Source organism: Rhinopithecus bieti, unplaced genomic scaffold (assembly GCF_001698545.2).
Source record: "Rhinopithecus bieti isolate Rb0 unplaced genomic scaffold, ASM169854v2 scaffold_12155, whole genome shotgun sequence".
Taxonomy (NCBI): domain Eukaryota; kingdom Metazoa; phylum Chordata; class Mammalia; order Primates; family Cercopithecidae; genus Rhinopithecus; species Rhinopithecus bieti.
This window is the reverse complement of record NW_016807423.1, coordinates 2700786-2726926: the sequence shown is the minus strand read 5'-3', so window position 1 is coordinate 2726926 and position 26141 is coordinate 2700786. Positions and strand designations below refer to the sequence as shown.

At 47.9% G+C, this 26141-nt stretch overlaps 1 protein-coding gene across 12 annotated transcripts in view; it reads right to left on the bottom strand.

Annotated features, from left to right (window-relative positions):
• ERI3 (ERI1 exoribonuclease family member 3) overlaps window positions 1-26141 on the bottom strand; it is a 136212-nt gene that overhangs the window by 58109 nt on the left and 51962 nt on the right. For all 12 annotated transcript variants that reach the window (XR_001887293.1, XM_017881848.1, XM_017881846.1 and 9 more), the window contains one exon: window positions 7173-7245. Coding sequence is in view for 11 of the 12 variants with exons in the window: in XM_017881848.1 (XP_017737337.1) it covers window positions 7173-7245 (73 nt within the window). In the remaining variant the exon portion in view is untranslated. The remainder of the gene's footprint in view (window positions 1-7172; window positions 7246-26141) is intronic.

Below are 26141 nucleotides of genomic sequence, written 5' to 3'. Positions count from 1 at the left end.
CTGAACTGACCACTCCTCTTCTTCTGAAACACTTTTTCTTGGTTTCTGCAATACCACACTCTTATGACCTTTCTTCTTCTATCACTTTTTTACTCTCTCTGTCTCATCAGCATTTAGCAAAATTAAATTTAAGTTCAAGCTCTGCCACGTACTAATGTGAAACCATTCACCAAGTTTCATCATTTCTCCACACCTTGGTTTTCTCAACTTTAAAATGTGAAAAATAATAGCAACCACTGAACTGGGTCCTGTGAGGACTAGACAATGTAGGTACATAACCATAGTGTCTAGCATAGCACTGTCCAATAGAAATATAATGCGAGCCACATATGAAACTTAGAATTTTCTAGTAGCCACACTAAAAAGTAAAATGAAACAGATAAAATTATTTTAATAATTTATTTTATTTTAGTATAGCCAAATACTATTTCACATGTAATCAATACAAAAAATTATGAGACATTTTTCATTTTTTCATACCAAGTCTTTGAAATCTGATGTGTAACTTACACTTACTGTACATCTCAATTGGGATGCTAAAACTTCACCAGAAATACTTAATCTGCCAAGCGCAGTGGCTCATGCCTGTAATCTCAGCACTTTGGGAGACCAAGGCAGGTTGATTGCTAAGGCAAGGAGTTGGAAACCAGCCTGGCCAACATGGCAAAACTCTATTTCTACTAAAAATACAAAAATTAGCTTGGCATGGTGGCACACACCTGTAGTCCCAGCTACGTGGTAGGCTGAGGCACAAGAATCACTTACACCCAGGAAGCAGAGGCTGCAGTGAGCCAAGATCATGCCACTGCACTTTAGCCTGGGAAACAGAGCAAGACTCTGTCTCAGAAAAAAAAAAAAAAATGAAATACTTAATCTGTATTTAGATTTTATACAATTAACAGTTTAAAATGTAGATTCACCAACTCACGTTGTACTAAACATAAAATTTTCAAGGAAGTTTTAATTAATAAATTTTTCTGAGATGGAGTCTCACTCTGTTGCCCAGCCGGGAATGCTGTGGCATGATCTTGGCTCACTGTAACCTACACTGCCTCCCGGGTTCAAATGATTCTCATGCTTCAGCTTCCCGAGTAGTTGGGATTACAGGCGGCTGCCACCACATCCGGCTAATTTTTTTGTATTTTTTTTAATAGAGAGAAAGTTTTGCCATGTTGGCCAGGCTGGTCTCAAACTCCTGACCTCAGGTGATCTGCCCACCTCAGCCTCCCAAAGTGCTGAGATTACAGGCATGAGCCACTGTACCTGGCCCAGGAAGTTTTTCATTTAAATTGATTAAAATTAAATAAAATTTAAAATGTGCTCTTCATTCATACTAGCTATGTTTCAAGTGATACACTGCCATATGTGGCTAGTGGAAACTATGTTGGAAAACAGGTCTAGCACACAAAATGCAATCTGTAATTCAGGACTATTTATTATATTTTCTTTCTATTTTTGACTATTCCTTCTCTATCTCGCAAATGTTGATATTTCTCAGTCCTAGGCTTTCTTCTCACCCTATACCCTCTTCTTTGGCAATCTCATCCACTTTCATGCTTTAATTATCAATCACAGACCAATAACACCACCAATTTTTTTTGTTTCTTTGAGACAAGGTCTTGCACTGCAGGCTAGAGTGCAGGGGCACAATCATAGCTCACTGCAGCCTCGACCTCCTGGGCTCAAGGGATCCTTCTGCCTCAGCCTCCCAAGTAGCTAGGACTGCGAGCACGCATCACCAAGTCTGGCTAATTTTTTAATTTTTTTGTAGAGATGAGGTCTCACTATGTTGCTCAGACTGGTCTGGAGCTCCTGGCCTCAAGTTATCCTCCCACCTCAGCCTCCCAAAGCACTGGGATTATAGGTATAAGCCACCATGCCTGGTCTTCAAATCTGCATCTCTTATCTAGGCTTGACCCCTGAGCCCCAGACCTATGTACTTAACTGCCTCCTCAATGTCTCAAAAGCATCTTAACTCATATGCCCCACATTGACTTCACCTTCTTTTCCAATCCTGAAACTTCTCCTTCTCCCATTATCTCAGTCAACTCATTCCAATTCAGTTGCTCAAATCATAAATCCCGGGGTCATCATGGTCTCCTCCTTCATCCTCAACCCTCACAACCAATCACCATTTCCTGTTTATTATACAATCAGTGCTACTATAATACTCGTTGAAAGAGCAAATCTGTCCAATGCAACTGATGTATTGGGAACAATTTATAGTAACACAAATTTGACATTTGCTTATGTGCAATTTTGTTCAAAAGAAACACCAGATAAACACAGGAAATTATACCTCACTGAACAGGGCTGGGTAGGAATATATAAAACATATACGTGCACACATCTTAAACATCTACCAGTCACCTAGATCACCGCATGTTATGGACCACATTCATCTGGTTACAATTTTCCATCTGATTTCAGATGATCTTCTTCCACTACTTCACAATAACTCACAAGCTGCAACCCTTCTCATGCCCATTTCTATAAGCAAACTTTGGGGTTTTACAGAGTAAAGTACCGTATTTATTGTGGTATTTATGTATTTCTTAAGCATTAATGTGTAAAACTATGCTACGATTTTTATTAGATTTCTATCTTTTATGTGTCACTAACTGAATTTTTATTGCATGACTTTCTCTAGCACAGTGAGATTTTCAGAAATCTATATGTTGCATTATAGCAGAACCGACTATACCATTTAATAGTCAGGAATTGGCCCATTTCTCTACATTTCCACTGCTACCAGTTCAATCCAAGTAATTACCATCTTTCACCTGGACCACAGAAACAGCTTAATTCTGTGGTTCTCAACCAAGGACAGTATTCCTCCACTCCCACCCTGGCCAGGCCACTAGAAATGTATATGGGGTGATATTTTTTATTATCACAATGACTTGGAGAGGGGCACTATTGGTATTCAATCAACAGGGGCTGGGGATGCTACAAGTTCTGCAATGTCACCCACACAATGATTTGTCCCACCCAAAAATGCCATAGCCCTATTAAGAAAAACCAGCAACTGGTCTCCTGCATCTGCTCTTAACTCCTTCTACACTACAGCCAGAGAGAACTTTCTTAGAATGCAAATCAGATGATACCCCTCTTATATTTAATACCCATTAATAGCTTCCTCTTACCCTAAACATCAAGGTCAAAATCAAAGTGTGGTCTATAGGCTCCTGACTTCCTTCTAGCCTCATCTCATGCCACTCTCCTTTTGCCACCTTCACTATGTTTTAGGCATTCATTCACTCAACAAATAAGGATTAAACATCTGTGTGCCAGGAACTATTCAGAGTGATGGCGGTAGAGCAGTGAACAAGAGACATAAATTCTTTCTCTTCCTAGAACTTACATTCTAGTTTCATAAAGCTGCCAGGCTTCTCCTCACCTCAATCTCTCGTCACATGCTACTTTGTGCTTAGTCAATTCCAACTCACTCTTCAGGTCTCAGCTTAGACATCCTTCCTCAGGGAACAATTCTCTGACCCCACCCTATTAAGTTAGTTCCTTCTTATATGATCCATGACTCTGAACTGTTTAGTGTTACTCAATGCAACTAAAATTATTTATTCAATATCTACCTTCTTTTATCCCCAGGCCCTCACACAGTACCTGGCACACAGAAGGCATTCAAAATATTTATTGGCCAGGCACGGTGACTAATGCCTGCAATCCTAGTACTTGGGGAGGCTGAAGAGGGCGGACTGCTTGAGCCCAGGAGTTTGAGACCAGCCTGGACAACATGGCAAAACCCCATTACTACAAAAAATACAAAAACTAGCCAGGCATAGTGATGGGCACCTGTAGTCCCAGCTGCTACTTGGGAGGCTGAAGTGGGAGGATCATCTGAGCCTAGTAGGTCAACACTGCAGTGAGCTGTGTTGGTACTACTGCACTCTAGCCTGCGTGACAGAGGAGACCCATCCCCCGTCTCACACACACACACAAAAGAATATTCATTTATTGATGAAGATATATATATTTTATATATATATATATGTATGTTTACCTGTGTGCACATATCTTTATACCTTATGAATACAAATGTATAAACACCTTCATGTCTGGGTATGTCTCCAAATACTTCTGCAGGTGACTGCTTATATGAATATGTGCATATACATGAACACATGTATGGATACAGACATGCAATCTGGAGTATACTCACTTGGGGTGTATGCATTCACATGCATATACATGTGTATATTTATGCATGTGCATGTGTATGTGTGTGTGTGTGTGTGTTTATTCTTCTGGCCCCTCAGTGACAGCTCTGATCTCCTGGAGGGAGCTGGGAGCAGGGCCCCAAGTCCTCTCTATGCTGACAGCTCAATAAGAATATAAGATCATTCAATGACGTTCCAAATGTCAGCAAACACGGGCCTGCTCCACTCTGCTACAGGGGAAGTAGGTGGCAGCGGGAGATGTGGAAACTTGGCCATTGAAAAGTGCCTATTTCCTGATGCAACCCACACCATTTCTGGAGAAGTAAGGGCAGCTGAAAGACATTTTGCCTCTTCTCAGATTAGAGGTCTTAGGAAATAGGCATGGTGAATTCATCCCCAGTTGCTCACTCACTAGGCAAGTCTCAGGTGACCAAGCAGACCAGGACCTTCCCCACCTTTCTCAAGGAGTAATGCTCTGCTGGGGGAGTGGAGGAGGAGGAGAGAAGAAAGGGAAGGGGGAAACACAAAGTAAGATCAAGGACAGGAGGGAACCCTGTAGAGAACCAGAGCCTGGGTCACACAGGGGACACAAGGCATGGAGTAAGGCTTTTACATAATATTCCTGCAACCTTGACAATGACTTCTCTGGCTTTGCTTTTATCATTACTCTTTTTAAGCAGGAATCTTAGTGCAGCCTGCACCAAGTCACACAGCATAAAGGTCAGAAAGAGTACCATGCCCCTGGGCCTCCAGGACTCAGCAGCCTCTATGTCCTGAATGGCTGTTGGTAAGGACTGAGCTAAAGTCCAGAGTTAAGCCATCTCTCCTGTCGGGCCTTTAAGCACCCTTGCAATACAAAGTGGCTGGAGTACAGAGAGGAAGGGGTTAGACCCCTTGTTCTCCCAGACTTGCTCAGCTTACCTCACACGAAGAAATCACGAGGCCAACTAGGAACAGAGTCCTCAGTTTCCCCTTGTACCTATTCCCTTCCTCTTCAGGTCAGCACAGTCTGCAGGGGAACCAAGCTAAACAGACTCTGGGCAGCCTGCCTCTACTCCCACCCTTTGGGCCAGCAGCACCAAGGTGACCCTGCGTGGCAATGTTACAACATGAGTTGGCTGCTTTCCTGCCTTTCTGCCAAGGAACCTGGAGGCAGGGAGCTATCCATACACCAAAAAGTCTAGTGAACTTCACAGGGTAATTGTTCATGGTCAGCGCCTGCCTCGCCTGGCCGGGCCTTCACATTGCATTTGCTGAGGCCAGCAAGCAGCTCAGATGTGCTCTGACAGCCGGTATGCTATATTCCAGGGTCCATGCCTCGCCACACCCACACGCCTAGCCCCACCCACATGCCTAGCTCTGCCTTGGGGGACCTCTGTGGAACTAGTCCTCAAAGATGAATCCGTCAGCCAGCAATTACTCACTAAGCACATACTCTATACCCAGCCTTGGCCTAGCCACCGGAGACACAGAGAGGAACCAGACTTCATCTCTGTGATCCAGATGGCCATGTGTGGAAGGAAATACACATGGATTCAGTTTCAACTGAGATAAGTGATTTCCCAAGTGCCAAGGAACCTCAAGGCAAGAGACTGACTGCTGGGCTTCTCAGAAGTGAAAACTGAGTTGAATCTTCCAGGGCAGGGAATATGTCGATGAAGATGACTGAGGGACATTTCAGACAGAAGGCAGGCCATAGGGCAAGGCCCAAACCTAGGGCAGTGCCTAGCTTCTTCAGCATAAGAGTAGTAGTAAGCAGCAGTTGCCCAGTTTCATGGGAGATCAGCAGGAAAGGGGAGTAGGAGTCAAACTGCAAACAAGCCAAGTGCAAAGCACCTGTCCACCAGTGGAAAGCAAAGGACTTCACAAATGATGCCACAAAGTATGGAACTAAGTCCAAGGTCATTGTCAGTGTGGCACAAATACTTACAAAGCTTTCTCTTCCACTGCTACTCCACATGTTTGCTTAGCTCCAGGCCCCACACACACCAAAAGCATGCTGCCCTCCCTGCCGAGAAAGCATTCTCTTCTCCTCCTATCCATATCCCACCTTCCTTGAATGCCCAGGTCAAGACTCAAATCCTTGCCATACCTAGCCTCACCCCCCTTGACCTCTCTCTTCTCTAAGCGCCCTGGGAGCCACTACCTTGACCCCTGGTGTGTTCTCCTTTCTCTGAGCTTCCTCTGACTGGTAGCATGAAGCTCCTGAGGCTGCTCCAGGACTGCTGCCCTTAGATCAGAATGATTTATAGAGGTGAGTCTCCTTAGTGCGCTGGGCCTCCCAGAGCAAGGATCCCCCTAGAGCAGGGATACTCTGCTAGGAAAGTACAGTTTTCTAAGTGATTCATTCTCTTCCAGGGCTCACTATCCTAGCCACACAGGGTCCTTGTCGGTCCATAGCCTCAGCGCCAGCTCCCCAGATGTTTGACGCTACATGAGTTCCAGTCTCTGCCCTCATGTCCAAAGGGAAATGGACTCTAGATTCCATGGCTCTTCCTCACATGAACCAGGCTCTCCTGGAGCAAGGCAGGAACAAAGCCAACTTAAATGAACTCTGCCTCCCAACCAGAGTGATATATCAGGGCCAGTCAGGAGGGTCAGAGGTCACATTCATGATAACAACAAAGGAGAATACTTTCCCAGAGGCTCAGCTAGCGCCACGTCTCTCCTACAGACAAGGCAGCTCTGCCCACAGACTCAGCTCTGAGCAAGAGCCCCCAGAAATCTCCTCAACTGGACTTCTCTGCATGTCTGGGGGACACCAACTAGGGCAGTATCATAATCTGCCCAGCTGCCTGGTCCCCAAGCAGCTCTCCACTGTCAGAAATAACCACATTTCAGTGCATATTAGCTAAGGAAAAGGAAGAGGTTAAGAAAAGAGAAGAACAAAAAGAAAAGGAAGGAGAACAGATATAAGAAAAGAAAGCAAAGGACGGGGGCTCTAAAGCACAAGAGCACCAGGGGAAGCACCCAGTTGGAGCTCAGACACAGTACCTTTTTCAGATTAATCCACTGCTTGAAGTAATCCGCCACTGGCAAGCCCAAGTACTGGCACTGGCCTGGGAGCCTACAAAAAAAGGGAAGAGAGAACAAGTTGGGCGCATCCATGTCCCAGGTATGAAGTCTTAAGATAGGAAGTCCAACAGAGCCTACAAGACAAACAGACCTCAAAAGGTCAATCCATTAGCCATGAGTCCCACCCCACCAAAGAAAGGGACCCCACCTCCAGCACCATGGACACTGGGCTCCAGCTCTAGCCCTCAGATCCAAGTGTGAGAGCCCAAAAACTCTCTTCGAAATGACAGCAGCAGGCCACTATTTCTTAATGGCTTACAGTATGCCAAGCACCTTATATTTTCACATTTCATCTTCAATGCAATGCTGAGACATAGGTACTGTTGTCTACATTTTACAGACTAGAAAATGAGATTTAGAGAGGTTAACCAAGGTCCCACAGCTAAAATATGATAGTGCCAAGAACTGAACCCAGTTCTGTCTGACTCTAAAGCCTATGTTCTTTCTATGCACTGGTTTGTTGTTTTGCTACAGCAGAGAGGCAGACAGACAAGACAGGAGGAGAGAAAGGCAGAGCATATGATTTAGAGATAGATGAGCAGGGGTTTCAGCTCACATTTAAGCCTCTGGCTAGAGGTTTGTTTCAGATAGAGAAGAGGCCAGGCAGAAGGATAAGAAGAGGTCAGAATTTAAATCAAGGGTCTGTTCTTGTTTTTTTTCTTTAAATTAGAATTTATCAACTATCTCCCCCTCTAGTTGGTGATGCTGTTTTACTCAGACAAATCCACTCAATCAAACATGCACTGATGCTTAACGAGGGTCAGGAACTTAGGAGTCAAAAAGTAAGATGTAACTCTTGCCCATAAAGGGCTCAGTTTGTTCAGAGGTACGGGCAATGAAAGAAAGACAAAAACAGCCTTAAGTTGGAGCATGGGGGCATATGCAAGAATGGAGGAAGGCAATACTGGAAATAGCAGCCAGGAAAGATCATAGTCTTATTCCTAAGAGAAGAGCTTTGTCACAGGCAATGGAGAGCCTCTGATGAGTTGTGATTCACCAAGATTGTTCTAGAGGCAGCAAAAATAATAGACTAAAAGAGCAGGGTAGGAGCCGGGAGAGAGAAATAGTAGTGGTAAAGGTGGTGATCAAGGAACAGACATTAAGATGTAAAGGAGGCCTCCGTGACTAAATGAAATGTGCGGCCCAGTGAGAAAACAGTAGAGCTACGTTGCTAGCTTCGTGCTGCTCACTAAGATGGATCCAAAGAAGGAAGCAGTGGCATGGAGAGCCTATGTGACATCTGGAGCAAGCCAGCATTTGGTCAATTTTATTACTGTTTTTAAATGCTCTGCCTGTAGCATACCCACTTTCTGCCCAAACTCGGGGGGAACTGCTCCCCTGCCCCATTTTTAGTATGCCACTAGAAGGAAGCATGAGGTTGGGAATGCAGTTGTAGATATATGCCTGACACACAATAAGCACTCGATGTCTGCTGAGTTTGAAGTGCCTAGGAGATACTTGGCAGTGAAATGGTGTCTCAGAGGCAACTGGATATCCAGTTTTGAAGAGCGGTCTGGAATAAGAATACGGATTGCCAAATCATTAATATAATTATTAATGTAATCATTCACATAACTTAAGTAAAATTAAAGCCAGGAGAGTAAATCAGATCACCTGGGAACAGTATAGAGTGAGGTGAGCAGAGGGCCCAGGCTAATGCCTTGCAAGTTTTATTGAGCTAAAATGAAACCAGGTTACCTCCATCAGACCATCATCATACACAAAAGGACCTCACTTCATGAAGCGGCCAGATCTAATTTTGGACTCGATTCTTAGAACATCCTTCCTTAAATACTAAAGTCTGTCTCCCTGTAACATCTACCCATTGGTCCAAAGTATGTCTTTAGAAAATACAGAGAAAAAGACTTCCATCTTTTCCTCACAGAACCCTTCCAAGATCTGAGGGTCTAGAAAGCTTCCATGAGAGTCCTCTTCTCCAACTCACATATCCTTATCAACTTTAAGAGTTCCTCAGGAGACAATATGCCATGAGTCAGGACTTACCCAACCTATCCCCATTCCCAAAGGGCAGGGCCCCAGACCTTTCTCAGGGTATTAGACACTTAAAGTCAGACATGCTCTTTTGACCTCACTTCATGTTACCTGTGGTCAATCTAAACTGTGATAAAAGCGTGCTTCCCCTTTCTGGAATATATAGAACTGATTTTTGAGTTTGAAATGTAAGTCATTAGTGTCAACTGCCACAGAGTGGTCAAGCAAGATGACAGTTGGGAAAAACCCAATGGATTGAGTAACGAGGAGGTCACAAATAATCTTCGTGAAAGGGGGATCAGCGGGCTGAGTGTGGGAGGCGGAAGGAAACCTGCAAAGTGTGGAAAGAGTGCAAGATAACACAGTGGAGATTACAAGTGCAAAATCCTTTTCTAGAAAGTTTGGCTACAAGAATCCAGTTGAGATGACTGATTCCACTCCAGAAAGTTCAAAGCAGTTCAGCCTTCCCTCCATTACCCTTCAAATATTTGACAGATACTAACAGAAAATTGATCCCCTTGTTTCAGGCAGTGTATAGTAAGGATTTACTTTTATGAGACCCAAGATATCTCACCTGAAGAACAGGTTACTCTCAAACATCCAAGTGGCACAGTGACATTAACTACAACTGGTCAGTTTCCCGGAAGGGAAATTCTGGCTGAGGCCAAGATGATGAAGGAGTATCCAGACAGATGTGCCCATGTGGAATGAAGGACCAAGAACATGAGGAAATAAGGCAAGGTTTTTAAGGATGAAAGGTAGCCTTAGGAGCTAGAATGTGGTTGCCTAAAAAGCAGAACTGTAATCTGACAATAATTCTATTTCCTTCAATCTTTCTTTCATGTTCTTTATCCTTGGTATTTGTGAAAATCCTTGCTGAACTCAGCTATTTTAGAAAAATCACATTAAGGTCTATGAGTGAAGGGGGCCACCAGAAGCAGCAGAATCTACAAAGGGAATAAGTCAGGGGGACTGGCCAGCAAAAGGCAGGGAGCCTCAATCTTATTCTCCCCTAGCCAACTGCAGCACTCTCTTTTAGTTGACACAGGCCAGGAGTCCTTTTGGCTCTGGCTAGCCCTGGGAGAGGAAGGGGCGCTCTCTTTAGCAGAATTTTAAGGGAAGACACAGCTGTAGACATTTCCACTGTCTAAGAAGGGTCTTCGTCAGTAGCATCATACCTGTCCTTCTCAGACGAGGACTTATCCCAGAGGGGCCACACTGAGGACAGACCAGACTGTCAGGTTGGACACTCAGCCTGAGATATGGCTCAGCAGCAGTTCTGAGTGCCATTCTGAATTCCATGTCTGACTGATGCACATGGGGGTTAGGCACTATAATTCTCACTTAGGGGCTCTAGCAACTTGCAGGTACACACACAGTTTGCAGAGTCACTCGCAGGCATTCAGGTTGCTGAATAGTCCTCTGGGTGGTCCTAGCCCTATGACTCCAAGACACAAGCCATACAAATGTGGCAGGGCCCAGCCCCATCTTCATGAGAGACATAGGACCAAATGCCAGAATTTGAGCTCGCAGGTGCCTCATGGGAAGACAGCTACATATCTCTATCACACACCCTACCCCAGCTTAGAGGGGATCAAGACAGGAAATCTGTGAGGAAAGTGGGTTAGAGTGGTCATCATCCCTTACACAAAAGAGGAAACTGAGGCTCAGAGAAGAAAAGGATTTGTTCAAACAACAAGCCAAGGGTAGTACTAGAAACGGAACCTAAAGCTTCTGACTGCACAGGCATAAGCTGTATAGATACACTCAGGGTTCTCTACAGTCCCTGGGAAGGCAAAGCCTGGGGCCTTAGAGAAGCAAGTAGCATAGTGGTCACTGCTCAAGGCCACGCCTGGGTTCAAGGTTCTTAAGAGCCTAAGGTCAGTGGGTATCAGTGGGTACATGGTACCACCAAACTGTCAAAAAAAAAAAAAAAAAAGTCCCCCAGGGACAAAGGGTCTGAATGCTGTACATTCCTACCAGATCCTGATTCCAAGAAAAGAGCCACTGGCAGTGGGCCCTGGACTAGCCTGCGGGCACGAATGTGCAGGCAGGTTTATGGTGCCCAGGTCTCCATGCAGCTGGATTCACTGGGCACAAAGCTCCCCAACTGCCCAAACATCATCTGGTCATGCTTATTACTGCTGCCCAATGAAATTTTATGCACCGAGTCCACAGGTGTGATTTCCCCTTCTTTATGAGGGCCGGAATGACATCACTGATGGCCAATAGAAAAGAGCCAATTATGTCCAGGCCATAAAAAGGAATGAGATTTTTTTCAACCAAATCAAAAGTTCCTTCAGTTTCATGAATGCAAGAGGCCCCTTTAAGGAAGGGTCCCCCAATCCTGCCTGTGGGCTCAAGGGACATGATTGCTTTCCAAAGACTAGGGGTCTTAGGCCAGAAAGGTGGTCCACCCTTGGCATTTATCATGTGACCCTGCTATCACCACACTGGCCCCTCAAGGTCACCAGAACAGATGAACAAACCCTACCCTCAGACCCTAGTCAGCTCCTCTCTACTCCATCCAGGGGAAAATTAGAAGAGACAAGATACTCAACTTCCTTTATTACTCCTTTTGAATAACAGAAAAGAAAGCAAAGAGCATTCCCCCCGCTTAGAAAGAAGAGAACAATATAGAGGAAACGGGGGTGTAAGAAACTGCCCCTCACCCCCATAAGCACACAGCACAAAGCAAAAGGAGCCAGCCTTCCCCACCCCACCCCTCATTCAGCCCTGCCACCTGCAACTGAGCCACACTGGCTCGGCCCGAGACAGCCCTGATGGCAAACAGGTGTGGCTAGCCCGGCGCCAGCCAAGGCAGGGGAGTAGCTCATTAGGGGAACACCCCCCTAACTAATGGGTATGGCCACGGTGAAGCTATTGTGAGCGGGAGCTCAGCTTTGAAGATTAGGTGAGGCAGACGTGGGGGGAGAGTTGCTAAGCTGAGGCAAGGAAAGCTGCACATCCATGGAGGTCTGCCAGACAGACTGGCAGACAGGCCAACAGCTAGGACCAGCAAAAGAGCAGGCACCATGCTGGAAAAGGTGATGGACACTCTGCCTTCCACGCTTTCATCTCTTCAAGACTTAGGGGGAAACCCAACTCAGGGAGATGCATGTCATTCTCACTTTTAGCAGACTCAAAAATTTGAAGAGGAAGGGGACCAGCAGACTCTGGAGGCCTCCTTGGCTCCTTTCTCCCTCTCAAGAAAGGCTGTGGTACCTGGATCTTGGAGTGATGTGAGCTGGCAGTCCTGGTGCCCGCCAGCTCCAGGACAGGCACACACTATTCACCTGCAGGAGCAAACTACTGTATTCCATGTGATATGCAGCAATGAGGGAGTGTGGAGAGGCTCTGTCTTCTTCAAAGTCATCATTGGACCATGGAGGCACGGAAGGCCCAGGTTTGGGGAGGAGTGGGCCAGTAGAAGCCAACCAACCAGCCAGCTGGAAGATCCTACCACAGGGATACCTGTGAGGGGTGGGTGGGCTTGCTTCCATGCAGAGTTGCCACACTTGCTCATTCCAATACACTCTCAAAGAATGCTGTCGCTAGCAACCCTGCAGCTCATAACTGCCACAATTTCCTATGCTTCTCTCCAAGTCTTGAGCCTCAGGAAAGGGCCCATTCCCACTGGATCCCAGTCAGGGAGTCCTATCTAGTCAGAGCCTCCACAGGTAGCACGATGTGAGTCTGTGTCCAGCACATTCAGGCTACTCCAGTTGAGGTAGCACTTAGCTGGGGACACAGCTCTTTGTCTCTCCTGTTTCCGTTCCCCCACCCAGAGGAGATAAACAGACCCTGGGTGATAAACGGCCTGCCTTTCACGATCACTTTTCCTCAAGTTGAGGAGAGTAGCTAGTGATGGATGGGCTGGAATTTGGTTATCAGGAAGGGCTGTCAGCCAGAGGTGCCTATCTCCTCCCCCACTACGCAGGGCATCATTACACTGTGGCATCGAGGTAAAATATGACCAAGGGGAGGGAAGGAAGAAAGAGGGGAAGGCTGAGCTTACACACGGAGCAAATTGAGCAACAATGAGAGCAGGCACGAGGCTGGGACGTTAGTTATCTGCCCGTGACACCTTTTATCTCTGCACAAATTGGTCCTTCCTCCCCCACCGCATCCTCTTATACAAACAGAGGCAGACACAATGTGTCACCACTGCAACAGCGTAGCAATTTAACCCGAATTAGTGAGGGGGTCAAGCTAGGAAATAGGGGTTTCTCATTTCAACAGGTTCCTTAGTCTCAGCTCTGAACTACCACATTGAGCGAAGGAGGGTAGAGAGAAGGCAGACTCATAATTGAATTCACTCACTTGGCCGCTGCTGATGTATAAAAAATTAATGCATGAGCCTCATACTTATCAAAGCTGGTTAGTATCTATCTCACCTGCAAGATGCACCATGTCAGAAGACACAGCATGGGCCCGCCCCAGGCAGGCCTAGTACTCAGTGCCTTTAGCCGGGATAGGAATCAGCAAGAACAGGAAGAGAAAAGCACTGCCCAGGGACATCAGCCCCAAGCCATAAACCCCTGCTAGAAGCCTACAGGACAAAGTGCTGGGGAGGGCTGGGGTTACTATAGGAGCAGATCACATCAAAGGTGGTCCTTGACAGTTCAAGAATACACTTCAGCCTACACAGAAAAAAGGCATCCTGGCTCCACCTCCAAGAGAAGATGTCCAGGTTGTTCTGTGAATAACCCCTCAGACAGACAGTCCCACACTGCTGCACCTGAAACTGAGGATGCCAGTGGCAGCACTGATGGCACTGACAAGGCAAAAGAGCAGGGAGGAGAGGAGCCTGGCCTTTTCCCCAGTGACCTCGCCTACTGCAGGACCTGGAGTGACAGATGGAGATGGCACCTTGGGACTCATTCTCCCCATCAAAGTCCCCTGACGGTGGGGCATGCGGCTCAACCCCTGCCCAGTACCACGGCTCCACTACACTAAGATAACTTGGTCAAATGACCACGTGTCCTGGGGTAAGTGACTTCACCTCCACGCCCTGCTCTGTGAGGGTTAAAGGAGCCAACCAAGGGAAACATGCTTTACAAATAAGGCCTCATAGAAGGGATTCCGGCTATAAGGAGATCAATTAAGATCAAACCTGCAATGGCCTTTGGAGATGCTTCCAGGCCACCTGCATTGCCAAGACAGTGCCTTGGTCAGGAAAAGGATACTGGAGAAGGCTTGCTGTGGGTGACAGGAAAAGGGAAAGTTCCAGAACCACTCCACAGCTGCAAAACAAATTCCAAGAAGCTTGGGCTGAGGGGAGGAGTTATGAGTAGAGGAAGCACCTTGGGACTCATTCTCCAAATCCAAAGAATCAGCACACAAATACCAAGGAACAAAAGCCAAGACCCCAGGCCAGACACAAAATGAGAGAGCTTTCTACATCAACCAACCACTTCATATTCAGGAGTATCACTGAGACCCAGGACCCTCAGACAGAGGCTAATGGAACTTGATTTCTCTCTTGAGAGAGCTTCCAGGCCCACCTAGAAGATAACCACAGCAGACACAGAACGGTCACTGTAGGAGTGACTACTGAGAAGTGGCCATCTCACTTCTGCTGGTGGGAGGGCAATGTCAAGGGTACTCAGAGACTCAGCTGCAATTCCCCAGGCTCAAGCAAGTGCGCGTGCGTGCACACATGCGATCCCTCCATTCTCCGCTGCCGGCCCACAACCCTGGAGGGAATGCACTGCTGACTTATCAGCCCACTTTGCCTCCACACTTGCCCCCATCCTCTGGGACAGCTGCAGGTTACAATTCCAACCACAGGCTTCAGAAAGATGATACACTTGCTGGAGCCTGCGAAGGGTCAGGAGAGAGTACTGTTTGAAATACCAGCATGACAGCTGGCTCCTTGTCTGTCTCTTCCTCCCCTACCCCCTCCCCAAACTTGTCATGGTACAAGAAGTGTATAAGCAGCCCATCAGCTTTAAATATCAGTGTGCGTGAAGCAGGAGCACGAGAGCGAGGGAGCGGGAAGCCGACAGCAAGCGCCTCTGTCGCCACTGCCTGTCAGGGAACACTAATGAATTTCACCACCAGCAGCCAGGCTTCAGATGGGGGTGAGCTGGGGGCTGGGGGGTTTTCTAGGGAGAACTCTGGCAATATTAAAACATATTTTCCCAAAGCGCTGTTAATAAATGTCATTGCGGAGCTGAGAACTATGGCCTACCACCAGGACTTCAAGGGCAGAAAGGCGTGGGGCAAGCCCCACTGTCCTCTCAAACAGGGACGAGAGCGCAAGCATGAGGCTGGAGGCAGCCGGTTGAGCCCCACAGTGAGGCTGGGTGACCCTGGCAAGCCTCTCACTTCGTCTTGCCACCGTTACCCTCACTCACCTCATCAAGGCCTTGGGATGCCTTGTTGAGAGGACTAGGATAAGAAGGAAAGGCCTGAGGCAGGGAGAGATGACCAGCTGTGCCTTCCTGGCCAGACTTACCACCCACCCCACCTCAACCAACTTCAGCTCACTTACTTCACAGTGAGGCCCCACAGCAAGGGGTTACAGGCCATGCTTCCAGACTCAGGTGAGGTGGGGTGAGAAACTCTGGCACCAGTCCTAACAGGAAGCTACATTTCCCCCACAGATGTCAGGAGCCAGAGCTCCTTATTATTTTACAAAGAAATGGAGTGAGAGTGGGAATGTGACTTCCCAAGACCCTACAACTAGAAAGCAGTAAAGCCAGGAATGGAAACCAGGTCTCGTCATTCTAAAAGCCCTGTTCTTTCCACAATGCCACACAGCTTCTTTGAGGCAGGGCTGATCACCTCACTGTCTCCTGTGTGTCCTCTACCCCCAGGCTCTGTCCTTCCCCTCCATTACCCCCTACTGGTACACATGCACCTCTGGCCTGGCATGGGCCACAGCTGCCATGTAGCACTGGGCTGGGCTCCAGACCAGGGTGAACCCAGCCGGGCAGAGAAAGCCCTGGGAATGAGCCAGGCCATCACCTGGGAGTCTCCACAGCTCACAGGACATGGCTGCAGGCATAAGCCCTCCCTTGGGTGCCCTCTGCACAGCTCTGAGCAGGAGTGTCTGATCTGGCAGCGACCTGCTGTGCAGGGGGCAAATGACATTTAATTTCCTCTTGGTTTCCCTATAGTACAGACGAAAGGCCGTCACCTGCGTCTGGGTCTGGCGGCACAGCTGGAAGTGTTCCCAGACATGCTGCTCTGGAGAGTTCCCAACAGAAACCAGAACACAGGCAGTGCAGAGGGATGCCCCATGGTCCAGGTTGCTGGTGTTCCCAAGGAAAGCCAGCTTCAAATCCCTAGTGCCAAAGTTGCTCGAAGTCTCCAAAAGGCACTGTATATGCACATAGCGCCTCCCTGCTCCATGGCTCTTTAGCCTATCTGCCAACTATCTCTCATTTCTTCCCTATGGAGACCACATGAAGCATACAAGTGCCACAAACACCCTGTGGAACCATATGACAAGCACCTCCCCAGTGCCACAAATAGTCCTTAAAATTCTATAACTTGTATCTCCCCAGCCCCTCTCTAGGGAAACAATAAGACAAGTGCCTCTCCAGTGTCCTTTCCACGGCAACTCATCAGGGAAAGGCACAGTGCTCCACCTGTCTTGACTGTAGAAGTGCTGGAGCTGCCATCAAGGCCTGACCTGAGCTCTCTTTCCCAGATGGAATGGCAGAAGCCCCAGTAGGGAGTGGGTATGGAGAGGAGCCTGAGCAAGTGGTGGGAGATTTCCAGGACACTTTGGTCAGTGCCTCAGCTAACGAGCTATTCTCTTTTTGGTCAGGGAAACCAGGAGCTCCTTAGCAGACTGAGCTGTCTCTAAGACACCTTGCTCATCCCACTACAGTCTTCTCCTGGCCTGTGGCCATCTTGACCCTATGCCTGAGCTGCCATTGTGTGGCCTACGATGCCCTCTGGAGGCTCCGCAGAGAGGCATCCTCTTAGTGTTCAGGATCGGGGATGCAGTCTGACCTCCACTCTCAAATAGGTACTCAAGACACAGCTGTGCCTTTAACCCTCTAGCTGGTCTCCTCTGCCCTGATTCCAGCTCCCCTGACTCCTTCAAGAGGTAGAGGCACTTGTCCTATACAGAGTAAGACTTCTAGATGGGCATTAGAATAAGCTAGTGATTTTTAAAGTGTGTTCCATGGAGTCCTAGGGTTCTAATGAGGAACATCAGGCTACTTCATGGACCCGGGGAAGAGGAGGAAGAATGGGCTGGGCTTTTCCCCATCTTCAACCAGATTCATGCTGGGCTTTAAAATTCTGTTCAAAAGAAAACAAAGTTTAGTGCTAAAAAAAATACTACCATTCCATCTCTCTACAGTGCTCCTCTGGGTTCTCACAGCATTTGTTTTGTGCCTTTATTGCAGTGTCTTCATATTCTACCTTACTTACCCTATTATTAGGTATATGTGTGCTGGTCTTTCTGTCCTGATCACTTGGCAGTCCCCATAGTCCCCAGCACAGTACTTACAGGGCCCAGAGCAGCTCTCAACAGGTGCTGACTTTAGGCTACTACAGGAATGCCAACACTTCTGGGATATGCTGGGGTCAGCACCTTAAATGGCAATTTCCAACAGGATTCCTTGGGAGGGAAGAGCTGCAGTGGAGGGTAACTGGTATTTACTGAAAGGTCCTTGTGAAGATGTATAGCACATGCCACTCTTAAATCAATGAATGGGACACGGCTGCTACCATGAGCAATCATCTAAATCAACTTCCAGGGGACCAAACAAACTTTTGCATTTGGCCAATCTTTGGGAAAAATGCAACAAATTTCAACAGGAAATATCACTCATTAGAAGCTTCCAAACCCTGTGTGTGGGACCACGGGAACACAGGATGATGTTCATCAGATGAGCATTCATGGGTGTGTCCCCTGGCTTCCTGTAGCCTGTAGAGGAGTCACTGGTCCCATGTTTCTGGTTATACGACTGAGAATGGGCAAGGCCCCTTGGCCCCATCAACCAAGCCTACTGCCTGGGCCTCCTTCTCCAGCTAGGTTTAGGGAGGGGGCCGGGAAAGCAGGGGACTGTGCTCCTCCTAGCTAAAGCCACTTGTTAATAGGCCTTAGATTCCTTTATCCCTGGGGAAAGGAAGGTAGCAATGAGCTCTCTTCTCCACCCCCCTCCACCGTGCCTCCCAGCAGGGCCAGGGAGGACAGCCATTAGTGTGTGCCTCAGCAGACAATGGGGAGGAGAAGTCTCCAGAGCAAAGGACAACTGCAGCAATTAGAATGCAGGGAGGTTCAGAAGCTATTTAACTGGGTGACCCCTGAGGTCGCTGCATCTGACTCCCATCCCTGGATAAATATTGTATGAGAGGGGAGGGGGTGAGCGAGGGAGCCAGAATGCTGCTCCTCCTTCCACTCCTTTCCCCACCCCATGCGCTGCCTCCAGCCACATACACCAGGAACATTATTTACAGTCCTGACAGTCAGAGCAATCACTCTGCTAACCAAGAGGGAATGGACAAAGTCGACTCACCAAAAATTGACTATGGCAATTGAAGAAGAAACCAGAGCTGAGCCAACAGAGCTGAGGGATGCAAGGCTCCCTCCACAATCTGGGTCCAGCCGAAGCAAATATTCTGTCACCCCAAAACCCCAAACTACTGGCAGGTGAGGCTGGTCTCAATGGCAGAGAGTAAATCACAAAAATAGAGCATCCTTCCACCTTTCGGGGCCCCACAGTGAAAATTCCTGGCTCTCATCACTACCTAGGTGCTCCTTGGCAAAAATGGGAGTCCTAGCTACCTGCCCAGAGGAAGCCAAACCAGCTACATGCCACTTGTCCAGCTTGCCCCTTAGCTGACCTAGTCGGGTAAGGCCAAGAGCAAGAAAGTCAGATATCGCAGGAAGGGGTCAGGGTGGGGGAAGAAGAGAGTGTTTGAGAGCAGGCTGTGCCTCAGCCCCCACATGCACCGCGCCTCCAGTCCTGCTCTAATGCACCCTGACATGCCTCTGAAGACAGAGAGCTGTTTGCAGTCAGCACCGTGATTTGTTAGTAATTATTTCCATGGTGTCACATTGCTGTCACTCTGTTAACAAAGAGACAGGCTGCCTCGGGCTGCCTGCGAGAAAGAATCGCAGAGAAAAAGGCCTGTCAGGCTCCCGGGATTCTCTGGGCTGGCTGGCTTTCTTCCCCAAACCAACGTCCTCGCAAGCTTTGGAAGAAACAGTTTTACAGAACTATCAAGTCTGAGTTGTGTCACCCTTTAGCCAGGGACACTGAGAATTTATCCCACCCACTCACAGTTGCCCTTCCCAAAGCCCTACAAAGCTAAGCCCCCAGAGTCCACAAATCATTCAGGCATGGGCCACTATGCCAGTTGAAGCCTTGAGTTCCCTGGCCTTCAACTCCTAAGACCTCTGCTCCCTGACTTATCTTCTTCACTGGGGTGTTCACAGCCTCTCATGTGCTCTTAGAAACCTGACCAAAGAAACCTAATTCAGACCAAACAGAAGCAGCCACCCTAATGGCATGGCTGGGGAATAAGAAGAATATGATGACAGGGCATCTTTGCCTCTTGCATCTGCCAGCCCCAGTTCAGGAGCACAGTGGCTCAGGTGCCAACACCCCTGTAGCCTTCATGTGCCTCTGCATCTGTGAAGAGACACTTGCGGAGCTGTCTCTGCATGTGACCTGTCTTTCCCAGTGCCTGGATCTGCACAGCATCTGCACTAGGAGAACTGGTGGTTTGCTTTAGCACAAAGTAATGTCTCCATTACCCTGGCTGGGAATTAGAGGACAGATTGGCAAGCGCTGACAAAACAGAGGTCACTCACCTTACAGGCATGGAAAGTTGGAGATTAATTCTCTCCTCTCACAGAGGGAATCAGACTCCAGGATAGTGGAAGGGAAGCACCAATATTGAGAAACCCTTTCACTGCCAAGCAGCAGCAGCTAATGTCACCTGTACCAATATCAGCAGAAAAGGAAGATAAAAGGCCACAAGCCCTAGAGAAGTCCTGCCAAGGTGGCAAGGCCCTCGCCATCTAGCTCCTGCAGAATCCCAAAGGACAGAAGAGCCTGGACAAGACTAAGATTCTTCAAGCATTAGATCCAAAAGGCAGACAGCTGCAAGCACTGGAATGCAAACTCCATGAAGGCAGGATGTTTGGGAAGTTTTCTTTCTTTATTCACTGCTGTATCCTTAATACCTAGAGCAGTGCAGGCACATAGCAGGTAGTCAACACATCTGCTGAAAGAATAAATAAATGAGTCAATACAGCTCAAAGGCCACTTCCACAGGGGCCAGTCTCTCCCTATCATAAGGCCTCAGAGAAGAGGGAGGCCAGTGTAGGTTCCAGAATAGACAGGGAAGACCACATCGCCAAAGGACTGGAATTAGGTTTGAAAGGGTGAGGGGGATTGGGACAAGCTGATGGGCATAGGGAGATTCTCATATTAAATTGAAGATTCACATATTCATTCAGCAAACACACACTAAATAACTAAATAAAGTATAACAGATGTTCCAACAAAAAAATAAAATGTAGTATAATACGAAGGAATACTACATAGAAATATAATAAAAAGCCTAAATTCTTGATACATACAATGCACATGAATCTCCTATACATTATGTTATGCAAAAGAAGTCAGACACAGGTCGGGTGCAGTGTGTCTCATGCCTGTAATCTCAGCACTTTGGGAGGCCAAAGCAGGCAGATTGCTTGAGCTCAGGAGTTCGAGACCAGCCTGGGCAACGTGGCAAAACCCTGTCTCCACAAAAAAAATACAAAACCCAGCTGGGTGCAGTGCACGTGCCTACAGTCCCGGCTGCTCGGAAGGTTGAGGTGAGAGGATGACTTGAGCCCAGGAGGTAGAGGTTGCAGTGAGCCAAAATCACACCACTGAACTCTAGCCTGGGCGAAAGAAGTCAGACATAAAAGAGAATGCCTTGCGTGACTCCGTTTGTACGAACGCCAAGATTAGGTACAAGCTAACCAAAACTAACAGAAGTCAAAAGGGTGGTAGTTGGCAAGGGGAAGGCATCACTGACTGGGAAGAGCCACAAGGGAACTTCCTGGGATGATGAAAAAGGTTCTTGATCTTGAGCTCGGTGGTAGTTACCCAGGTGTATACTTGTATAAAAATATATTGAGCTATACACTTCATATTTATATATTTATGCATCTGCACCTGTTTCATACCTCAATTTTTTTTTTTTTAAGAGACAGGGGCTTACTCTGCTGTCCAGGCTGGAGTACAGTGGCACATTCATAGCTCAATGCAGCCTCAAACTCCTGGGATCAAGCAATCCTCCAGCCTCAGCCTCCTGAGTAGCTAGGATTATAGGCGTGTGCCACCACACCAGGTTATTTTTTAATATATATATATTTTAATAGAGACGGGGCCTTGCTACCCCAGGCTGGCCTCAAATTCATGGCCTCAAACAATCCCGCTTCAGCCTCCCAAAGCACTGGGATTCCAGGTGTAGGCCACTGTGCCAGGCCTTGATTTTCTTTAAAGACCCCAAAACAAGCTGATGCTCAAAAAGTGCTTTTAAAAAAACACAGATCTAAACAATATCTCATACAAAGGAAAATATTTTCCAGGAGCACCAGTGGTTCCTGCTTGGAGCTTGGGAAAAAAGGTCCTCCAGCCTTCACTCTCTATCTGACAGAGGTCAGAAAGGCCCAAGCAAATGGCCAAGGCCTAGGAAGGTGAAAAACATTCAAAATACAAAAGAGTAGAGCCAGGGTCCCCCACCTAGGAGGTTGTGGCCTGGTGGGAGGCTGCATGGAACCTCTATTCCATGCCAGGTAAGCTATAGGAAAGCAGAGATAGGTCATACAGTGCAGCCAGGTGTCCAGCTGGTTCTGAGGCCCTCTGAAGCAGCCTGGATTCTGCCACAGAGCACAGAACCAGAATTCCAAAGACTGCCCTGAAGAGCCACCAACATAGGATCCAATTTGTCTTCCTGACAAACCAGGCAGAGACTGGCTGAGTTAGCCCAACTCTGGGCTCAGGTGAAAGTCTCAGAACATACAGCCCCTCCAGCCAGCAAGGAGGAGGTGACAAGACTCTCATCTATGGTCAAGGGGAGAGCCTCTTATCAAATCCAGGGCCAGAACCAAGGCAGCAACACTCGCTTCTGGACCAGTTAAGCAGTCAAGAACCACTCAGTTATCAACTCAGGCCAAAGCATGAGGCTCCTATGGCTTTCAACATCTTGAAGCCTGATCAGTCATTAAGCAAATATCTTTATCTTTTATCAGCGTTTTCACTGAGCAGAATTTCCATTCCAGGGGTTCCTATAATCACTACAATGATTTAGATCCTCTGACACCTTCCTAGGGGGTGAGGAAATGAGGCTGCCACTGGGGTTCCACCCTACAGCCTAGAAGTGCCCAGAAAGTAAAACGCCAGAGGCCCTGTCTGCCACAGAGGGGCTGTGCTTGTTGACCAGACAGCAGAGCTTCTCTTCCAGCCCCCACTGAGGCACAAAGTCCTTCCAGAGCAGAGCACCTATCCCAAACTCAGGCTCCAAAGGAAGGACACGGGGTGAGATGCCTGTTGACTTGCAGCTCCAGGATCACATGGATAAGTGTGAAGGGAGCCAAGGTTGGGAACCAGAAGAGATGCTTTGGCTCCAAAGAAACCTGCTCCTACCCTCAGGCCTGCATCTAGGAAATGGTTAATCCCCAGCCAAGCCCACCATCAGGAGCCCCTTTAGTGCCAGTTCTGGGCCCGGGGACATGCGCAGGAGGGGGCTTTCATGTTTGTGAGTAGGCTAGCCCCAGGGGCATCAGGCCGAGGCGGAGCACCTCTCGTTCCTCCAAGCCCAAGAACTCTCAGCCCAAGGAGCTGTCAGGCTAACGAGGCTACCCCACCACCGCTCCATCTGAGCGTGGCAGGCTGCACCGCACGACTGGCTTCAGGTGGCTCTTCTTTAATTAATGGCATCCCAGGCTCTGCAGGGAGCTTCACCCCACAATGAATGGCCCTCTCTCATTAGAGGCAAGCCTGCCATGATGTATTCAGGGTGAGGGCCAGGATTCATTTCCCTGTCTGTGGGTTGGGGATGTGAGGGAGGGGAGAGGCAGCAGGGAGAGATTTATATCAAGTGACTTGGATTAGCTGCAGCTGAAACATGACCCCATCAACTCACGCTGCCTTCTTGGGGCTAACCCGGTGCACCTCTGCTGACGAGAGGGCTCCAGGGAAACTGAAGGGAGGGCAGAAGGTCTGGCTCCCATTCTCTCTGAGCTCAGACTACAACTCTAAGTCCCAGAATTCCTATACAATCTTCAGAACCTCCACCCCTGCCCCCACTGTGCACTGGGAGCCTGGGCTGATTCTGAGCCGACCTCACCCATCAAGATACTTTTTATGGCCAGGAAGCTAACCCACTACCCTCATGCCCACAGGACTGAGACCCTGACTATGGCCTCAGTTGGCTCTTCTGCTTTGGCAGAAGGCAATACCCTCATTCCTTACCTCAGAGAAGGAGGCCACGACATAGTTTGCCCCCATAACTGCCCCCTAGATAGGACCCAAATATGTTCTGCCACAGGGCATCTCAGACCTCAGGCCACCCTGCACTAGGGAAAAGGCTCCAGGCACCCGTCTGACACAAAAACATGCCATCAGTCATTACCTCACTATGATGATCCATCACGATGAACCCAACCTCCAGGGTGGGGAGGTTCTGGGCACACTAGTCTCCTTCCCTCCACTGCCCTGACCCACCACTACAATGGCTGAGCAGGGGAATTGGTGCCCTTCTAGGCAAAAAGAAAACTGGGGCCTTTGGCTATCCAAGTTTCAAATGCACTTCTCACAGACTTGGAAAGAAGGTCACCCTGCACTCTGCTAGCCACATAGGTGGTTGTAGGCCTAGGAGCTAGGTTGATTCAGACTGGTAGCAAACAGCACACAGTCCTACAAATTCCTCATGCAACTTGACTTTCAACTTTGCTTGTGCTTGGAAGAAAAATACTTCAGAACCTGCCCTCTTTCCATTCTCAGCGCCCTTAGAATGTCCAATTCACTAAGAGAGCTGGAGGGTGGGCTTTCACTTGTCCCTGTCAGCCAATCAGAAGGCTGCCTGGCAGGCCTTCTGTGTCCCTAGGAAGGCCAGGCAATGCCCATCATCTGCACGCATTCACTTCATGTAATCCATGCTTCTTCCTGGCCCTTGTGGAGGAGCATTTATATCTCTTTCCTTCCCTACTCAGAAAGAGATGTAGCTCAGTTCCGCTTTGCTAAGCCCTATTTGGCAATATGTCTAAACACATGCAAACTTAATTAGCTCAGGAGGGGAGCCCAAGTGCTTGCAAGGACAGATAAAAGTAATGGGAAATGAGACAAGTCAAGACTGGCAGGGAGTTCTTACTCAAGCCCCTTCCCCCAGCAGGCTGCTAATCAAAGGTGATGCAGTTCAGTGCTGATACCAACTGGCACACCTGTGGGCAAGGGGCAAGGCTCTTGTGAGCCTGGTGACATGGTGCGATGCCCCATGTGCTTCCAAACATAAATACAGAATAGAGGTGTCCAAAGTGATACTGGCTGAGGTTTCCTTAAAACAGATCTGAAGATTCATTAACTTGTAACCCTGCAAGGAGGCTCTCAGGCAGCCCCAAATCATACCCACCACATCTCCTGGCCAACTAGGCTCCCACATCAAATGAACTTAACAGTCCAACCCCTACCAATACCAAATGAGGAACCAACAGCCTAGGGTGTCAGAAAACATCCCGAGGCTCTGCCACTCGGTGCGAACAAAGGAGAGGAGGAGGGTATTCCCACCGTGTATCACCAAACCACAGCCCATGAAGGAGGATGGTCAGAGAGGACGTTCATTAAACACATGGTTCTAGAGTCAGAATGCCCAGGTTCAAAGCCTTGCCCTGCCACAAACAGGTTATGTGCCCTTGACAAATTACTTACCTCTCTAGGCGTCAGTTTCCTCATCTGTTAAAAAAGGGTTATAAAATGAACTTACTCCGCAGAAACTGTGGTAAGGACTAAATGACATCATATGAGTAAACAGCATAACAGGGCTTCTGGTAAGTAATAAGTGCTCAATAAACAGTGTCTCTCTTTATTCTCTGATGTTCACTTTTCCAGGAGTCCCAACCCTCTGTTTCGGAGGCACAAATCTCTCAGAGAAAGCATTTTGCACTGCTCCTGGGACCAAGCTCCTCCTCCCTGGCCTAAGCCTGTGGGCTATCTCACTCAGTTCCCACCATGCAGGGCCCAACACACAGTGGCAGTGAGGAAATCCAGGGCTTCTTGACATTAGCAGCATAGTTCTCTAACCCTTAACATTCAGGTTGGTGTAGCAAGGCCTAAGAATTCCTCCTCTAGTCCATTTGTCCTGTACACTGGCAATGAATGCTTCCTGAATCTACCTACTAACAGTCCTCTGTCATTCTTCCTGAGCAGAGATTCCACAGGAACACTCCATTACTTAGTTGTCACTTATTCAACAATTATTTATTGAACAACTACTACATGTCAAGCCTTGTCCTTGTCCTAAGGTTACAACAGTGCTCACAATGTAGTGCAAGAGACAGACAAGTAGAGGCAGCCACAGCACCATTTTATGTATTAATGTGTACATGTGCTCCAGGAAAACAAAGGAAGGCACCTAGAGAAAGAAGAGGGATCACCAGGAACTGGCCAGCTTGTGCATGTGGCTGGTGGGGAGGGGTGCAAGGGTGGCACAGAGAATATTGGGAAGTGAGGCTAAAGATGTAAGCAAGAACCTTGAAAGTCCCAATAAATGGTGTGGACTTTACCCTTGAGGGCAAGGGCAAACCTTGAAGGGTATTAAGCCAAGGGGTGACATAATCTGTTGCAATTAGGAGAATGGAATAGAAGCAGCAAAACTGGAGTCAAAAGGGACTAGTTAGAAGACTTTTGTAGCAATCCAAGAAGA